The sequence below is a fragment of the Xyrauchen texanus genome, chromosome 22 (genome assembly GCF_025860055.1).
Source record: "Xyrauchen texanus isolate HMW12.3.18 chromosome 22, RBS_HiC_50CHRs, whole genome shotgun sequence".
Taxonomy (NCBI): Eukaryota; Metazoa; Chordata; class Actinopteri; order Cypriniformes; family Catostomidae; genus Xyrauchen; species Xyrauchen texanus.
The window spans coordinates 7,979,001-7,996,741 of record NC_068297.1 but is presented as its reverse complement, the minus strand read 5'-3'; the positions used below and the strand labels follow the sequence as shown (position 1 = coordinate 7,996,741).

General features: G+C 37.4%; 1 protein-coding gene across 1 annotated transcript in view; it reads left to right on the top strand.

The window, feature by feature from the left end:
* The first annotated feature begins 2,005 nt into the window (after nt 1-2,005).
* LOC127662569 (nidogen-2-like) overlaps nt 2,006-17,741 on the top strand; it is a 50,126-nt gene continuing 34,390 nt past the window's right edge. The window contains exons 1-6 of the mRNA XM_052153813.1: nt 2,006-2,109; nt 3,139-3,537; nt 4,118-4,420; nt 10,357-10,601; nt 14,758-15,248; nt 15,754-15,903. Coding sequence (XP_052009773.1) covers nt 3,334-3,537; nt 4,118-4,420; nt 10,357-10,601; nt 14,758-15,248; nt 15,754-15,903 — 1,393 coding nt within the window. The 5' untranslated portion in view covers nt 2,006-2,109; nt 3,139-3,333. The remainder of the gene's footprint in view (nt 2,110-3,138; nt 3,538-4,117; nt 4,421-10,356; nt 10,602-14,757; nt 15,249-15,753; nt 15,904-17,741) is intronic.

Here is a 17,741-nt window from a genome sequence, read left to right as displayed (position 1 = left end):
AAAGTATTATGTAGTAATACTTTTATTACTGTATTATGTAGCGTGTAGTATGTTGGATGCATGCCAAGAAATATATAAGTGTGAAAGCGAACAATGGAAAAGTAATTCAAAACAAATAATACATCAACTGTCAAATGAGCAGAAACAACAAAAGTTTGTTTTTATAAGACATAAGCAAAAACTAAATCCTCGCAGAGATGTCCGGAAGACAAACATATTTAATGATGCCCCATAGTGCCGGACTAACTTGTTTTAATCTTGCGCCTTCTAGAGGTTAAATAAAGAACTAAATAAAGAAGATATATATATATATATATATATTCATGCCTATTTTTACAGTGAGATTAACGCGTTTCATAAAAACAAATAAACAGTAAGCGTATCAAAGGACAAAAACTCGTTCAGTGACATATTTTATCTTTTACATATTTTACATATTTTTTTATTTTATAACAAAATTCGAACATCAAATTGAATTGCGTAATCTTTAACAAAATTAAAGGAAACACTTTTCAATAAGGTTGCATTTGTTAACATTAGTCAACAACATTAGTTAACATGAACTAACAATGAATAAAACATATTAAGCATTTTTTATTATAGCCTATCTTGATTAATGGTAATTTCAACAGATAGCTATTAGCCTACATTTTTAAAATCAAAAGTTCACAAAATATATTTTTATGAACTAACATTAGCAAAGATTAAATGCGATAAAAAAAAAATAAAAAAAAAAGTATATTGCCTATTGTTAAATGTTTGTTCATATTACCTAAAGCATAAACTAATGTTAACGAATGGAACATTATTTTAAAGTGTTACCAAACTGAATGAATAAGTCATTTTGTTATGAAATTGTATTATGCTTCAATTTTAAAAATAGGCTAAAAAGTTTTTGTGAGTGTAATTGACCGAGTTTATGTCCTTGGATACTGTTTCTATTTATTTGTTTATGTATTACTTGATTCGTTCAGTCGTGAAATATAGATATAGAGCAAATCTTTCCGAAATGAAATGCAAATTAGCACTAAGTATGTAAACAACAGTAAGAACACTTCCAATATGTTTTAAAGACCAAGCTTCAATAAACCACCAAATCCCAGTCAACATTCAATTGATTTAATCAACTTTGTTCTAACTTGCGAAACTTTGACCTGTGCTCTACAGACCATGTTTCACAATAAGCAAACATGCCACTAAGAACATTATTTTGAAGTCATTTAAGATTCAGACTCTAGTTAAACTGGAAGATTAATTGCTTCCTGGACTGTTGTTTTCATAAGCATACAAAACGAACCGCAGGAATAATAACATATGTTCCTGTTTACCGCAGGAATTTATTATAACAGAAACGTTTAGGGTACAATTAAAAACAAATCTCTAGTAATAGACGTTGTATCTACAAGGGCACTATGCCAAACGAACATTTTCCAGGTTTTTAATAATCTCAATTACAATGTCGACCGTTCCAAGAGGAATGACCACAAGATGGCATCACAAATCTGCGCAAACTCGTTTTCCTTTCAGAGGGAAATTTAGAAATGTGTTTCTTCAGACAGACAGACAGACAGACAGACAGACAGACAGACAGACAGACAGACAGACAGACAGACAGATAGATAGATAGATAGATAGATAGATAGATAGATAGATAGATAGATAGATAGATAGATAGATAGATAGATAGATAGATTGATTCTATATGTGGTAATCCAGGCACGTGCACACATAGACATCAAAGGGGGCTTCAGTACCTGCCCTTTTTCTTCCTCGAGAAAGGGGTGCTATATATATATATATATATATATATATATATATATATATATATATATATATATATATATATATATATATATATACATTCCTGTTTACACAGCCTCCCTGTCAAACCAATATATTTATTGAAAAAAAAAGAAATCAGGTTTTATTTCAGAGACTTTTCGAGTTCTGATGCCCTCCCTCTCTCTCTCTCTCTCTCTCTCTCCCCCTCCATGTCTCCACGCAGCAGTGCAGCACACATGGGCACATCAGACGCACAGACAGGCAGACAGGCAGACAGCAGCCCCTCCCAGCTCCTATCCCAGTTGTGTTTTCTTTGCTTGTGTGGAGGTGAGTGGTGATGAACAAAAGACTAAGCTCCTTTGCCTCGACTTTACAGCTAATTAGCCAAAAGACAAATATAGTTAACTTGTGTCTTGCTAACATTCTTGATTCATGAACTACTAGCTAATATAATAAGTTAGCAAAAGTTTAGCTAAAGCAATATATCATGGCCATACAGGCTAATGTAGGACTACTGTACTTAATGGAGACACTACAGGTGAATACAGTAAAATTTGTGTCTAATAACGTCATCACAATCGCCACATTGATATGCAAATTAGGCGTTAACAAATTAAAATGCACTAATTTGCTTACATTTGACAAAATACATTTAATAGATAAATAATTATTATAAGTGCCCTTTTTTCCACTTGAGACCCTGCCCCCCCAAAATGTCTGTGCATGTCCCTGTTGTAATCACAATCCTTAAATCAAATACAAACTATATAATATACAGCATCTTCAAATCATCAATCAGAGTAGATAATTGGATTCATTATAATTAATTATATTACAATTAAACAAAGTAAAAGAACATTAGGCTATAAGAAGGCAGGAAAAAGCATGATATTTGATATTACAATATAATAAATATTACAGTTAGGCCTACACATATTCTTTATTTATGATTGTATTTATTTATTATTTATTTATTTATTAAAATAGTTACAAAATATTTATAAGGGGGAATAAACTAAATAGGCCAACATTGGTCCTTTAATGAAGAAAAAAACATTTTATTCCAAGCTATTATTCTGAATTCAGTTATCGCCATCCAATAAAGATTATTGCGAAATACATTTTCATTTTGAAAACAAGAGGACTCCTTTTAAAATTAGTTAATAAAATATGTATTATTTAATTGAATGTTATTATTTAATAATAGTAATAAAGTAATAATAATAATCAGAATGTATTTATTTATTTATGTAGTTCAATAAATAATTGTAAAAATGTTTTTCCATGAAATGAATTAAGATATTCCTCTTGCAAAGCGGACGTGAGAACTATCTTTTTTCTGTGTCTTTTCTAAAGGCTCTCTCTAATGTCCAGCGTATCTCCCGTCAATGGACTGTAGCCAATCAACGTCTCGTGACCTCCCACATCCCTCCCGTTTCTCCAGTGCTGGATCACAAACTTCTATCTTTAGTTACTCCCGACATCACAGCGCTCTGTCACTCATTCATTCTGAATCTACAGTAGCTGAATGTGTAGTTGCTGTTCATTAAAATGACGTGGGACAAAATAGCGGTATTCATTTTGAAACTTTCATGGACGGTTTATCATGTTGCAGCCATTCAAAGACAAGACATGTATCCATTTGGGATGTTTTCCGGCGATGTCACTCTGCAAGAGGGGGACGATGAGACTTCCAAAGTGATAACTCTGACTAAACCCATGTACTTCTATGAGGCGTCCTTCAGAAATCTATATGTAAGTACACGTGCAGTTTTTAACCCATTTGTCTGATAATGTTTGTTATTGCTAGAAGACATAATAAAAAGCTGTAATAATGGATTGAAAAAGTATGATCCCATGTTATCAATAGTTATATTTAGCTACTGTGTGTCATTGACAGAAGTTTACATTATTATTAAGTATATACATAATTTCCTATACAATTCCTTATAGATTCCTATATGGAGCAATATGTTTTTCAATGGTTTAGTCTTCAATTTAGGTTTACTTGTGAAATGAGATATATTCTAGCTAGAAATAACTAATCTGTATAACTAATATAATCTAGTGCATTAGATAAAATAATATTTAGACAAGTCAAAGATTTCTAAAAAGTTTTAAAAAGTTAATATATCATGCATAACCTTTTGGCATGCCATGTACAGTAAATAAGGTAATTTTGGGAATATTATTTTTGTCAGGGATATGCTTTACATTGATTTAATTGTTGTCTGTGTTAAATTTAACCCATAACTTAGTTAGAAGTTTTATGTTCTGCATAACCATGTTTTCATTTTGTTCCGTCCCTTGAATTACTTTATTTGTCTCTTTCCAGGTGGCCACCAATGGAATCATCTCAACTCAGGATCTTCCCATGGAGAAGCAGTATGTGGATGATGGCTTCCCTACCGACTTCCCTGTCATCGCCCCCTTCCTGGCAGACATTGACACCAGTAAGGGAAAAGGATCCATCTACTACCGGCAGACGGAGTCCCCTACCGTGTTGAAGCAAGTGGAAGCGGATGTGATGAGAGGCTTTTCAGACGCAACATTCACCCCTACCCATGCCTTTATCGCCACCTGGGAGAACGTATCAGCCTATGAGGAGGACACCCGCAGCTCTACCCCATCCAACCGGGTAAGAACACAGCTTGGAGTGGTACCAAATGTTACCTTGAGCTCCCTTTAGGCAGAGGTTATCAAAACTGGTCATCTGAGGTCTGTCCCAATTTAGTCTCTCCCTCTCTCTTCTAATCTTAGGCCTAAAGGGTGTCTGCCCATATGTATAATACCTTTTCCCCGGTACCTGTTAATCTATCCCAGAGCCTTTAATTTGGCCTGCAATTCACAGGAACAATTGGTGGGATAGAATTGCTCCTAATTGTTCAAGCATTTCTCTCTTTAGTCTTATTTACACTTCACATTCCAAAAGAAATGCTAAGTAAGGTCTTGAAAGGCTTAAGATGATCAAAGCACACTGTTTTGGGGGTTGATATGCTAATTGTTTTTAATGAAGTCTTGTCAAGCTTTATTGTATTAGAAGCTATGTCAATGTCTGTCAACTACTGTGTCAATATACACTACCAGTTAGAAGTGTGGACACCATTTGACTGAATTTGATTGCTTGATTATCCTCCTAAACACCGTTTAATTTAAAGACTTTTGCTTAAATCCTTAAGATTAGTGTTGAACTGCAAAGAAACAACAGAAATTAACAAAATATTGAGATTGTACAGTGAAGAGGTAGTGACTTCTGCAACATAGGGGCTCAAGTGAATCGGTGAATCATTTATTTGAACCATTTCATTTAAGCGTCACACTAGCAGACTCCAAACAACTCGATTTTGGCCAAAGCAGTTGGCCACACTTGCCAACTGTTTTGCTGAGATTTCGCTCTCTTCAGTCAGAGATATGACACACTTGCCGATTAAGAATGGTGGAGGGGTGACAAACATACCGACTCACCGCAACTCTCTCTCTCTCTCTCTCTGATTTCCCGTCATGTGGAGCTCGCAGAAATGTGTGATTTAGGGTGTAGTTCATGGAGTAACTTTACCTTGTGAAAGTGTGATTGCGTATTTATCCCCTCGAGGCTTGCTGTAAAACTTGTATTTCCATATGCAGCTTTCAGCTGTTGTGCCTCTACTTTCTGATTTTATTAGTAATTGATTTAGTGTGTAGAAACGCTTAGTGACAGAATCACTATGGTGATATGCAACTGAGTGCGATGAAAACGTTCAGATCAGCTTGATGTCTTGTCAGTTCTTTGGTAAAATAAGAAGCTCATTGGTCACTTTACGAGAACACAAGAGTCTGCCCCTGCAACAGAAATGTTTTTTTTGGACATAAAGGATCCTTTTCCCTGTTGCTTTAACTTGTCCATTAACTCAACAGGGAGGCCCGACGGTCAAGTGATTAGCGACCCCCGGCCGGCAGACGCTTATGCGCGCTCTGTCTCTCACCTATTGGCTGGTGATTATGTAAATTAAGCTCACACCTGAAAATCGCTGGAAAAATCGGCCAGTTTTACGCCAGCTTTACACAAACCATCCGTACAAACCGATTCACTAAAATGAGTTGGAGCTCTCAACGTTACATAGGCATATAAGTGAATCTGTGAAGTGTTTAACTGGTTCATGAACCATCCCAATGACCCAAGTCACTTAAATGTTTTGCTCCCAACCCAACAAATGAGGAAAGGAAGGACGGTTTATGTTTGATTACTTCTTTGGTTTGAACAATACAGTGTGTTGAAAATAGCGTTTTGTGGCGCTAAATCGTCCGCTACTCGTAAGTTGCTTGTTACACTAATTGTTGTGAAATAGTGGAACTACTGTCATGCTTCTGAATCATGTAGGCTAAGTAAGTTATTAGCATTACTACTTTTAGCTAGTTAATCCCCAGCAGTGCTTAAGTGGAATGATTTCAGCTGAGATGGTTTAAAACATACAGAACAGAATTCAGAGAGTCGCTGATGGATTCTTATGGGCATTAATGAATGGGCCATTCTTTTCTGCAGGCCAAACTGCTGAGTAGAGACAGCTGTTCAGCTCATAAAATATTATCATTTGTTATTCATTGGCTGAGGAGAATTTTCTGTTTTCTGGAGTTCCATTGGGACATATTAATTCTCATGTTTTTATCCTCAGACAGAGTAAATAGCATTTGGAGTTCCTCTAGAATATACAGTATATACAGTACATACTTTCTCTATAGTACACACCTACCTCCCTACCATTTCAGATTTTAATTGTAGTCAAACAATGAAATAAAACACAAAGAATTATGTAATGAACAATATATATAATGTCTAGATTTCAGCTCTGCACACTCTGGGTATTCTCTTAACCAACTTCATAAGGTGCCATCTTAGGAGTTTCCATGTATGCTGTGTACTTGTTGGCTGCTTTTCCTTTACTATCCGGTTCAGCTAACTCAAGAAAAACTAAATTATTTTAGAAAGAAATTTGAAACTAATTCCAAGCACATAAGCACATGTTCAGTGAAATGCATCCAAACGTTTTACTGGTTGTGCAAATATATTAACATGTTCATTAAAGAATCAAACGTAGTCAACGCTGAGGTGGCCACAAAGAACATACTAAGTTCTAGTGTGATATCTAGGCTGCCAATATTTTATAAAGATGCCAGATTTAGATGCAAAATAAATGTGAAACATTTGCACCACTCTATATTGGCTTCCCACTGTTTGGCTCTTTCAGGGTTATTGGGTGGAAAGTCAATCCCCAGTAATTTCTCCTGACTCAATAGTCCTGTCGCTCTGCATGCTTGCTCTCAAAAGTGTTTACAAGCTTGTGCAATGTTTGCTTACTAAATTTCACTTGATTGCAATAGAAGAGCTTTAAGCCATGGGGGTTGTTTAAAGAAAGCACATCCTTGAGTTGATTTACTATGTTTCCGGCCTGATTCTCCACAGTTACTCCAGAGATTCTCCAGAGTTTGGAAAAGCTCAGGAGGTCGTAATGGTGGAAAACTTTGGATTACCTCTCGTGTTTTCCTTTGGGATTTACCACAGCTTTATCTCGGCCTGTATCTTCTACAGGCCCCCAGATGTCTGTATTTGAGCAGATGTTCTCTTGATGGAAGGAGAGCAGGCTTATTGAGGTGTTAGTCCATGAACATTGGAGATCCAACCTAGACTTGGTTCTGTCAACCACTTAAAGGGATAATTTACTCAAACAAGAAAATTCTGTCATTGTTAGCTCGCCCTAATGATTTTCAAACCTAACTTTCTATCTTCTGTGTAACACAAAATTAGATTATTCATTTATCGGTAGAGTCGTGAACATATGAAGTTCAAACCGATTATCGCTATTCTCAAGTGCGTATGCTTGGCATGTCCTTGCTAAGTGGGATCTAATTTTTTTGTACTATAACATCTTTAAACAATCTTGTTTATGGGTGTGTTTCTACACTGCTTAGAGGCAGTGTGGTACTGCAATTAGGAGTTTGAAACTGAAGGCCATCGGGTTGGGTGAGGGGATTGGGTGGTGATGTGTAAGCATACATGCTGGGGAATTAGGCAGCCTGGAGCTCTCTGAAAGCCAGATGCAGCATTGTCTCACTGGAATTAGTTGGGGTTTTTTTTGGTGGAGGTGATAGCTCCACTCAGGGACAGCTTGGATTACAAAACCGAGGAGAGGAATTTCACACACATCCTCTGTATGTGTACAGGAGAGATGGAGAGAGTGAGAGGCTGAGGGGTGAGGGCATCATAATATATATGTTGAAATTCCATAGTCATTTCTTGCTATAAACTCTTAATTAAAGGAATATTCCGGGTTCAATACAAGTTAAGCTCAATGAACAGCATTTGTGGCATAATGTTGATTACCGAGAAGAGGAAAAAAATAATAATAATGATTAAATAGAGAGCAATAAAATCTCTCCTTTTCTTTAAAAAAAGGTGCAGTATGTAACCTTCAGGAACCCTTGTTATTAATGACACCTGTGGCCGTTAAGTGAACTGCAGCCAGCTACCTGTTGTTCGTGCTCGCGCGCACACACTCCATAAGGACGCGAGTAAGCTTCAACCAAAACAATCATGTAACATACAAAAAGACAACGAGATTCACCAACATCATGTTGACAGATGAGGTAGCATAATTAAAATGACACAGTAATGATTTTTTTACTATAAACTTTGAGACTGTATATTGTATTTGAACTGGAACAGGGCTAAAACAAAGTGTGGATATCGGTCTGACTATGTGAGACTGTAGTTTGAAGTAATTACCTTTCTTTGCATAATACATTGACTGCATTTATTTGATAGCCTGTGACAGTGTTAGCTAGCTAACCAGCTTTATCAACAGCTGTTAGCTAAATTTGGTGAATGATGACAGTAGCTGTTTATAAAATAGACTGTATATTATAAATATGTTGACACATTTCAATATTGATGTGATTCCATCACAACTGACATTTTGATATATCGATGCGTTATTGTTTTATAATAATAGAATGTACATATTTTCTGTATAACCAAGTTACGTGAAATTAATGAATGGTCTTTTTGCATTATCTTGAACATTGTCTTGCATTTATTTCATGTGTTATTGTAGTTTACCTTGCTGAATAATTACAGGCAGGATCAAGTTAGCTAAAATGACACAGATCAGTTCTTATGGCACTATATTTCACATGCTTTGCAGTTATGTAAGCTTACCTGTCCAATAAGAAAAACACCAATTCAGGGTCGGCTTTGATCCCTAAAACCGAACGAAGGTCCCTCCAGGAATCAAATGCCCTGCTGATGTTCACTCTAGATTTCGCTCGACAATGATCACGTTCCCGCTTAGCCAGATGGGATTCAGTAGATAATTGTTTTTTTTTTTGTTTTCGTTTTTTTTTGCTTACTCAGAGTTTGTGCAGGAGTCAGTGTTGTGCTGGGAACTGGACGTTTGCTGGATTCCATCCCTAAGATAATGTTACATAGTGTTGCAGACTGTTGTCGCTGTTGAATAGCGTAAGAGAAGCACTGAGGCAAGGCTCTAAGGAGCGCGCATAATCGTCACGTCCTTTGGATTTTCCCGGCAAATGCGACCCGCTCCCCTCACATGAAAATCAGTCTACAGGCTTTAATAGGCAACCCAGGAATTCCGGGAAGGGCACATTTTTTAAGTTGCGTTACAAACCGTTCACACATTGGCAAAAAAAGGTGAATATTACATGAAAATTGTTACATATTGCACCTTTAAAAAAAGCAAAAATCAAGGGGACAGTAAGGCACTTACAATGGAAGTGAATGGGGCCAATGTTTGGAGGATTTAAAGGCAGAAATATTAAGCTTATAATTTTATAAAAGTACTTACATTTATTCTTCTGTTAAAACTTGTGTACTATTTAAGCTGTAACGTTTTTTTAATTTAATTATTACGGTTTTCGCTATTGTGTCATCATGGCAACAAAGTTGTTAAATTAGCTTTACAAACAAAAGGTTAGTAAGCAATTTGATCATGCTCAAACCATAACACACATATTGTTTACGTCTTGTGGCTATAAGTTTGCAACAGTGAGTATTTTAACATTTACAAATTGGTGCCATTCACTTCCATTGTTATTTTTCCTTGTTATTGAAGAACAGGAGGCACAAGTCGAAATTCATATCCATTTAGTCAAGATTATGCAAAATATTCTGTAGGTTGAGCTTACTTTTCATGATCCAATCAATTACCAAATTACTGTTTTTCCTCATTGAATTTCCTGTTGCACTTGGAAACACATCACATTATGTAAGTGGCTATGGTTTACATTTGGTGGGTTACTAGTACCTTGTAAAAACTGTGAAGTTGTTGGAAATACCATATTTGGGTTTCAGTTGAAGAGATTTCCATTTTGCAACTCGTGTAAACAGAAAGCAAAACTGTATCCATTTTGTCAGAATGTGAGAAAGTATGTTTGGTTGGGATGTCTTAAATAAACAGATTTTGATGGATAATAATATATTTATAATTTATGTATTATTTATTTGTTACCTTCTAAAGAGCCACACAGAATGCTGAGTTTTGTAATAAAATTCCTGAGTAATGGCCTTCACTTGTCTTTTTGTAGATAAACACATTCCAAGTGGTGCTTGCATACAACGAGAAGGATACTTACGCACTCTTCCTTTACCCAGAGGATGGGCTGCAGTTTTTTGGAACACGGCCCAAAGAATCTTACAATGTTGAAATAGAGCTTCCAGCTCGCGTGGGCTTCACCAGAGGAGAGCTGTCCTACTTCATTTTCTCTCGGACAGAGGGGCCGTACTACAGTGTCACCAGCAATGATGAACAGTCCCTCAAAAACCTTTATCAGTAAGTGTGTCAAAATGTTGCATTGTTAACTAAGCCGTGAGGTGTGGTATTGTATCTTATAGGAAAATAAATGAAAATGAAAACATAGTTTCCCCCCCCATTTCATGTCATTTATAATTAAAACCTAAACACCCAAAACCTAACCAAAACAATAGAAACAAATTAACCATATGTTCATCAGTAATTGACATAATAGTTTTTTTGCCCCATCCAGATTTCTTCTTTTTTATATATATATATATATATATATCTCATACTAAATTGTTTCAGATATTCAAACTATATTTAACATAAAAATAAGGCAATCTAAGTAAACACAAAATACTATTTTTAAATTGTTATCCAATACCAACTGGACACATGTGAAAAAGTATTTGCCCCCTTAGCCACTAGCTGGACTAGACACACCCAGGACTGATTACTGCCAGCCCTTTTCAATCAAATCATCAATTACAAAACAAAACATTTTCAACAACATGAAGTTGGCTAAAAGGTTGTCTAATGCACCCTTCATGTTGAGTCAGATATATCGTAATTACAAGTCCCGAGCACATGAATGACCCAGTGAAGTTGTATTTATAAGTGGGAAAGTCGTAATTCTATCTAGATGATACCTGAGTTTCCGAGTTTGGAACTGGCAGGGGTGTGTCTACATAAAAGATGATGGGAAGCAATGATTTTGTAAGTTCTAACATTTCTTCTGTTTTTGTGTATATCTCATACAAAATAGTTAAAAGAATTTAACATAAAACAAAGGCAGTATGAGTAAACACAAAATACGGTTTTTAAATGATAATGTTATTTATTGAAGCAAAAAAGTGATCCAATACCAACTGGGCCTGTGTGAAAAAGTATTTGCCCCTTAGTTACTAAATCCCCAAATCTATGAAACTGCATTCATAATGGAGTTCAGCTGGACTACACACCAAGGTCTGATTACTGCCAGCCTTGTTCAATAAAATCAACACCTAAATAGATCTTTTTCAGCAGCATGAAGTTGGCTTGGCACCCAGTAGCACACTATGCCAAGGTCAAAAGAAATTCCAGAAATGATGAGGAAAAGGTGACTGAAATACATCAGCCTGGGAAGGGTTACAAAGCTATTTCAAAGGCTCTGGGACTCCAAAGAACCACAGTGAGAGCCACTATCTTCAAATGGAAAAAACTTAATCGACCTTAAACAGGCAGTTCATGCTCAAATGCCCTCCAATGTGGCTGAATTAAAACAGTTCTGCAAAGAAGAGTGGGCCAAAATTCTACCACAGCATTGTGAAATACTGATCTCCAGTTATTGGAAGTGTTTGGTTGTAGTTGTTGCCGCTAGAGGTGGCACAACCAACTATTAAGTTTAAGGTGGCAGTTAGTTCACATAGGTGATGGCAGTGAGTTCACATAGGTGATATACATTAGGTGTTGAATAACTTTTTTGCTTCAATAAAAAAATCTATATTTGAAAACTGTATTTTGTGTTTGCCTTTGTATTTTGTTACATCTCATTTGAAGATCGAAAATAATTTAGCATGAAAAATACACAAAAATAGAAGAAATCAGGATGGGGCAAATACATTTTTACAACACTGTATGAGCCCTTTTCCATTTGTTTTAAGCAAATTAATTAATAATTTGTTAGATACCATGCATTAATGAATCATATATGTTGTGTATAAGTGGTGCAGGTATGCAGACTTATATTCTTTCAACAGTACAACAGAAAAAGAGCTTTTGCCATCATTCATTGTGTATTTGTTTGTTTGGATTCTTTTGTTTCCCACTTTAACGCATGACATGCCATAGTAACGAATGCCCAACTCGGAGGTATAATCTACCCTAGTTCACTTGAAGGTGGCATAAATTTGGGGGGGGATTACGTTTTCATATGGGTGATATAAATTTTGGATAACTTTTGCTTCATTAAATAAAATTATCTTTTAAAAAACGGGGGGCCTGGGTAGCTCAGCAAGTAAAGATGCTGACCTGGAGTCGCAAGTTCGAATCCAGGGCGTGCTGAGTGAATCCAGTCAGGCTTCTTAAGCAACCAATTGGCCAGTTGCTAGGGTGGGTAGAGTCACCTTGGGTTAACCTCCTTGTGAGTTCTATAATGTGGTTCTCACTCTCGGTGGGGCGCGTGGTGAGTTGTGCGTGGATGCTGCTGAGAATAGCGTGAGCCTCCACACCCGCTAGGTCTCAGCGGTAATGCGCTTAGCAAGCCATCTGATAAGACACGCAGATTGACAGTCTCAGGCACGGAGGCAACTGAGATTCGTCCTCTGTCACCTGTATTGAGGCGAGTCACTATGATGACGGTTTAGGTGAGCGCATTTGATTATTGTGTTGCTTCATTCGCAATTGTGTTGTTTTGTGATACTACACCGCTGCTCGATGGAAAAAGTTGTTTGTTACTGAAAAAAGTCACACTGTTGTGAAAATAGCTCAACTGCTGCCACGCTCTTGAAGAACAGTGGTCTTTAAACATAAACGATTTGACAAGTAGTCCTATTTGTAACAGTAATCAATGGATTGCGAAGTTTTTACATTGTTTTTATCTAAATGTTTCTTTCAACTTTAATCAGTGAAACATTGAATGAAGAGTTTAGGTACATTTAGTACAACCCCAATTTCAAAAAAGTTGGGAGAGTATAAAAATGCTCATAAAAACAAAAAGGAGTGATTTGTATATATTACAGCACTACAACTACACATTATGTGATGTTTTACCTTGTGAATTTTTATTTTTGAAAATGTACAGTAATTTCAAATCAGATGATTGCAACACGCTCTAAAAAAAGTTGAGACAGGGCAATTTAAGACTAATAATATGTGATGAGTTAAAATAACAAGGCGAAGTGAAACAGGATATGTTAAACAGGTGAGGCAATTGTGTCATAGTACTGTATACTGTTATAGGAGCCTCCAAAAACTGCCTAATCCTAATGAGCAAGGTTCATTCAAGACCTGGCAATTTGCCAAAGATGCTTAACCAATTAATTCAGCACTTTGAGAACAATGCTCCCCAAAGACAAATTGGAAGGATTTGGGGTATTTCACCCTCTACAGTGCACAATATAGTTAAAAGATTCAAGGAATCTGGTCAAATCTCAGAGCGTAAAGGGCAAGACGAAAACCATTGCTGAATGTGCATGATCTCTGATCCCTCAGACGTTACTGTCTTTAAAATCAGCATTCATCTGTAATGGATACCATGAACAAGCCAACACCACTCGCTGCTGCATCCGCAGATGCAGGTTAAAACTTCACTATGCAAAGCAGAAGCCCTACATCAACACTGTCCAGAAGTGTTGCCGACTTCTGTGGGCTTTGTCTCATCTTAGATGGAAAGTGAAACTGTGTTTTTTGGTCTTAAGAGTCCACATTTCAAAAGGTTTTTGAAAAACAAAGCCATCTTTTTATCCAGGCCAAAGACGAAAAGAGCCAACCAAGTTGTTATTAATGTCAGGTACAAAAGCCAGTGTCTGTATTGGCCAGGGGTGTGACAGTGCCCATGACATGGGTAACTCACACATCTATGAGAACACCATGAATGCAGACAGATATGTACAAATTTAAGAGCAACACATACTGCCACCCAGCACAGTGTTATTCAGGGACGTCCCTCATTGTCCATCAGGACAACTTCAAACTTCATACTGCCCGGTTTTCAAGTGCATGGCTGTGTAAGAAGAGATTGTGGGTGTTAGACTAGCCTGCATGCAGTCCTGACCTGCCTCCAATTGAGAATGTGTGGCGCATTATTAAGCACACTATCCGGCAACGAAGACCCCGTACAATTGTGCAGCTAAAGACCTACATAATGGATGAATTCCACTTTCTAACCTTAACAAACTTGTGTCTTTGGTGCCCAAATCCTTAATAAATGTTATTAGAAAAAATGGTGATGTTTCACAGTGGTAAACACTCAACTGTCCCAACTTTTGTAGAGCGTATTGCAATCAACTGATTTCAAATTACTGTATATTTAAAAAACAAACTGTCCCAACTTTTTCAGAATTAGGGTTGTACTTATATTGTGTATTCAAGCATATGTATTTTCCTTTGTAACACCATAGCTCTCAGGGAAATGTTATTTCATCCATCTGAATACTTGTATATGGATTTCAGCACTTGACTTGAATAAGTACTTGTATTTAACTCTCCTCAGGAATGGTAACACAGGATTGCCTGGAGTTTGGCTCTTTCACATTGGAAACAGATATTCCTTCCAGAATGTTGTTCCTGCTCAACATGAGACCATTTCAGTCATAGCTTCCCAAGTTCTGGATCCTGAGTTCCCTGAAAAAGACTATACAGAAACAGATGAGGATGAGTACCACATCGATCCAGACTTCCAGGATCCCACCACTACAGATTTTCTTGAGCCTGAGCGGGACTCCTCTTTACTGCAGGGTCTCAACCAGGCAGTCCCCCATGATCATTCTCCTCTCCAGCCATCAGTTTCAGGTTCAGTGGAGTTTCCTCAGCCAGAACCCCATAATCTCCCTCCAGAGGATGTGACTCAGCCTCAACCCCAGCGGCCACTACCGAAGCATGCTATACTGCAGGTGTACCCAAACCGCCTGAAGGGTGTCCCACCCCATACCTCTGGTGGCCAAGTGTTCAGTGTTGAGGAGAAAGTCAACTTTGACTCTGAAGGTAAGAGTTTAATGATTATGATCAGACAATACGGGGTTTTCAGTAACCAATGTATATATATGCCTATTATTCGATATCACACAATGTAATGTTAACAAAAATGTGCACTGGGAGGCAAATTCACTGACCATTTGCACCCCTTTCAGCTCTAAATCATGTGTCTTGTTCACTAACCACCACCCCACCATTTTATAAAATGTTAACTTAATATTCACTAAAGACACTTGAAAACTGAAAATGTATACAATCTGTAGACAAGGCTAGTAGTAGACTTTGGTAGATATTGGTAGAACTGGGACTAGCAGGCATGGTTCTTGGCCAATTATTGCCAGATAATTAGGCTTGGCAATATCTGGCCTTACAATGTGCTATTTGTTACTTGATGCTATAAAATATATTTTTTAAAACCCTCATCCAGTAATCAAAAATGACTGGAAAAGTCAAAGAAAAATGTTATTGGTCAAAAGGTCTATATATCTTTCACTGTATTGTCTCTTTTATCCAGTGATCCAATACTCCACTGATAATAAAGAAACCTGTGAACGCTTTCAACAACAGTGCAGTCAGAACGCACGCTGCATGGACTATTCCACTGGCTTCTGCTGTCACTGTAACTCTGGATTCTATGGCAATGGACACCACTGCCTGCCAAATGGTAAGACTGGGACAGGAGTGTTGTATATAGAGACGTTGTAATAGCCATATATAACATTACCTTGTTCTGAATGTATATGACCTTTGGGAATGCATCTCTGGGAATGCATTACCAACTTTTTTCTCCCAACACTATTTTTAGGCAAAAAGTTGATTTTTTTTTTTTAATGTGAAGGAATTTTATGATAAGCACTCGATTTGGCACACACTTTGTATTGGTTAGGTATGCTAATGCTGTGCAGTTATTTCCTGTCAGATTAGCACCACTAATGTAGCCAAGTCTCTCAGCCCGAACCTTGTTTTTAACTGACTGCAACATTTGCGTATAGCAGCCAAGCCCCATGCATTTGAATTCTAGGCCTTCAGTGCTATTCATGCCAATAAGAAAACGCACTTTCACAATGAATAAGACACTGTATGCCATGCATTACGTGGTAGTCAACTAATAATAGCAATTAACATTTTAAAAACACGTCCACACACAAAAGCCAGAATCAAGGAGGTCTAATACCAAGAAAAAGCTCTCTAATAATATTTGCGATTTCAAATTTTCTTGCAATAAGTTTTGTTTCGTCAGGGTATACGGTTACTTTTCAAAACTTTATCGGACACTGAATGCTGAAGCAGCCTAATTTACACTTAGAAAACTGACATTGCTATAACAATGCAAAAGCACTTACCAATTAGCTTGAAGTGAAAATCAGTCCTCCTTTCCTGTTTAATTAATCAATTGCTCGATCATGCAGAACATCTCAGGTGTTTAAATACAGAAGGATCTCTTTCACAATGGTGATGAGGCAGTGATGACAGCTGTCTCGTCAGCAAGATCTCACGCTCAGCGCTTTCAATTTACATACATCTCTTAGAGTGTGATTGCGTTACTCAAGGCCAGCTAGAAGGCCTAGACTGGTACATATCCTAAAGACCACACCCACCAAGAACAAATAAATCAATCTGATTGACTGATGAATCTGGCAATCTGACTTTGGATGCCTATTCACTGCAGTGTTGAGGGATTCTGCGGAAATTCTGAAGGCCTGTCGGGGTGGAGCTCAGACTCATGTGCTACTTTAAATGGAAATGTTTGTGTGAATTTTCTACTGATCATGGGAGCAGGAATTCATTAGATTAAGAGTGTTATAACCGGGCATACAGCCAAATGCATGGTGTAGTCGAGCGCAGTTTCAGCATTTTAAAGAACTGAATCATGTGCCTGGATTGCAGTGGTCGAGTGATACTGTACAGTCCTACTGTAATGGGAGCCAGCTGGTACATGATAGCTGTGCGGTATGTGTAAACCTCACTCCCCTGGCCTCAAGAGGTGCACTAGCGACTGACAATAGAGGTTGTAGCCTTTAGCCTCCTCGTTAGCACGCCTGCCTCCCATGCCGGCTAACGCTGGATCAAATCCTGCTTGGAGCGGGGCAAACAGAACGGGTTACACTAGTAAAATATGCCAGATTGCTAAAGTCCTCTGCATCCTAACAACCTTGCACCAGAACTGACCGGTAAGATCTGGAATTGCACTAAAGTTTTGCACATGCAAAATTTTACACTGTTACTTGCATAATTGCTTAATTCTTTACTGAATTGGGTGCAAAAACAGTGTAGAGAGTGCGTCCAAATAAACAATGATGTCTTTGCAGGCGCAATTCATTCTTACTGAATTTCCTCCCATAGTCTTGTTAAACTTGTCAGGCATTCCCCTGGTAAATCATTCAATGGCCATCATGTGGCTTGAGGAACACAATCTTCTGAAGTCAGTGACATCACATTGACCTTATTTGACTCTAATCTGCCTGTGAAGATCCACTCTAAGCCTATGTGTGAAAGAAAACT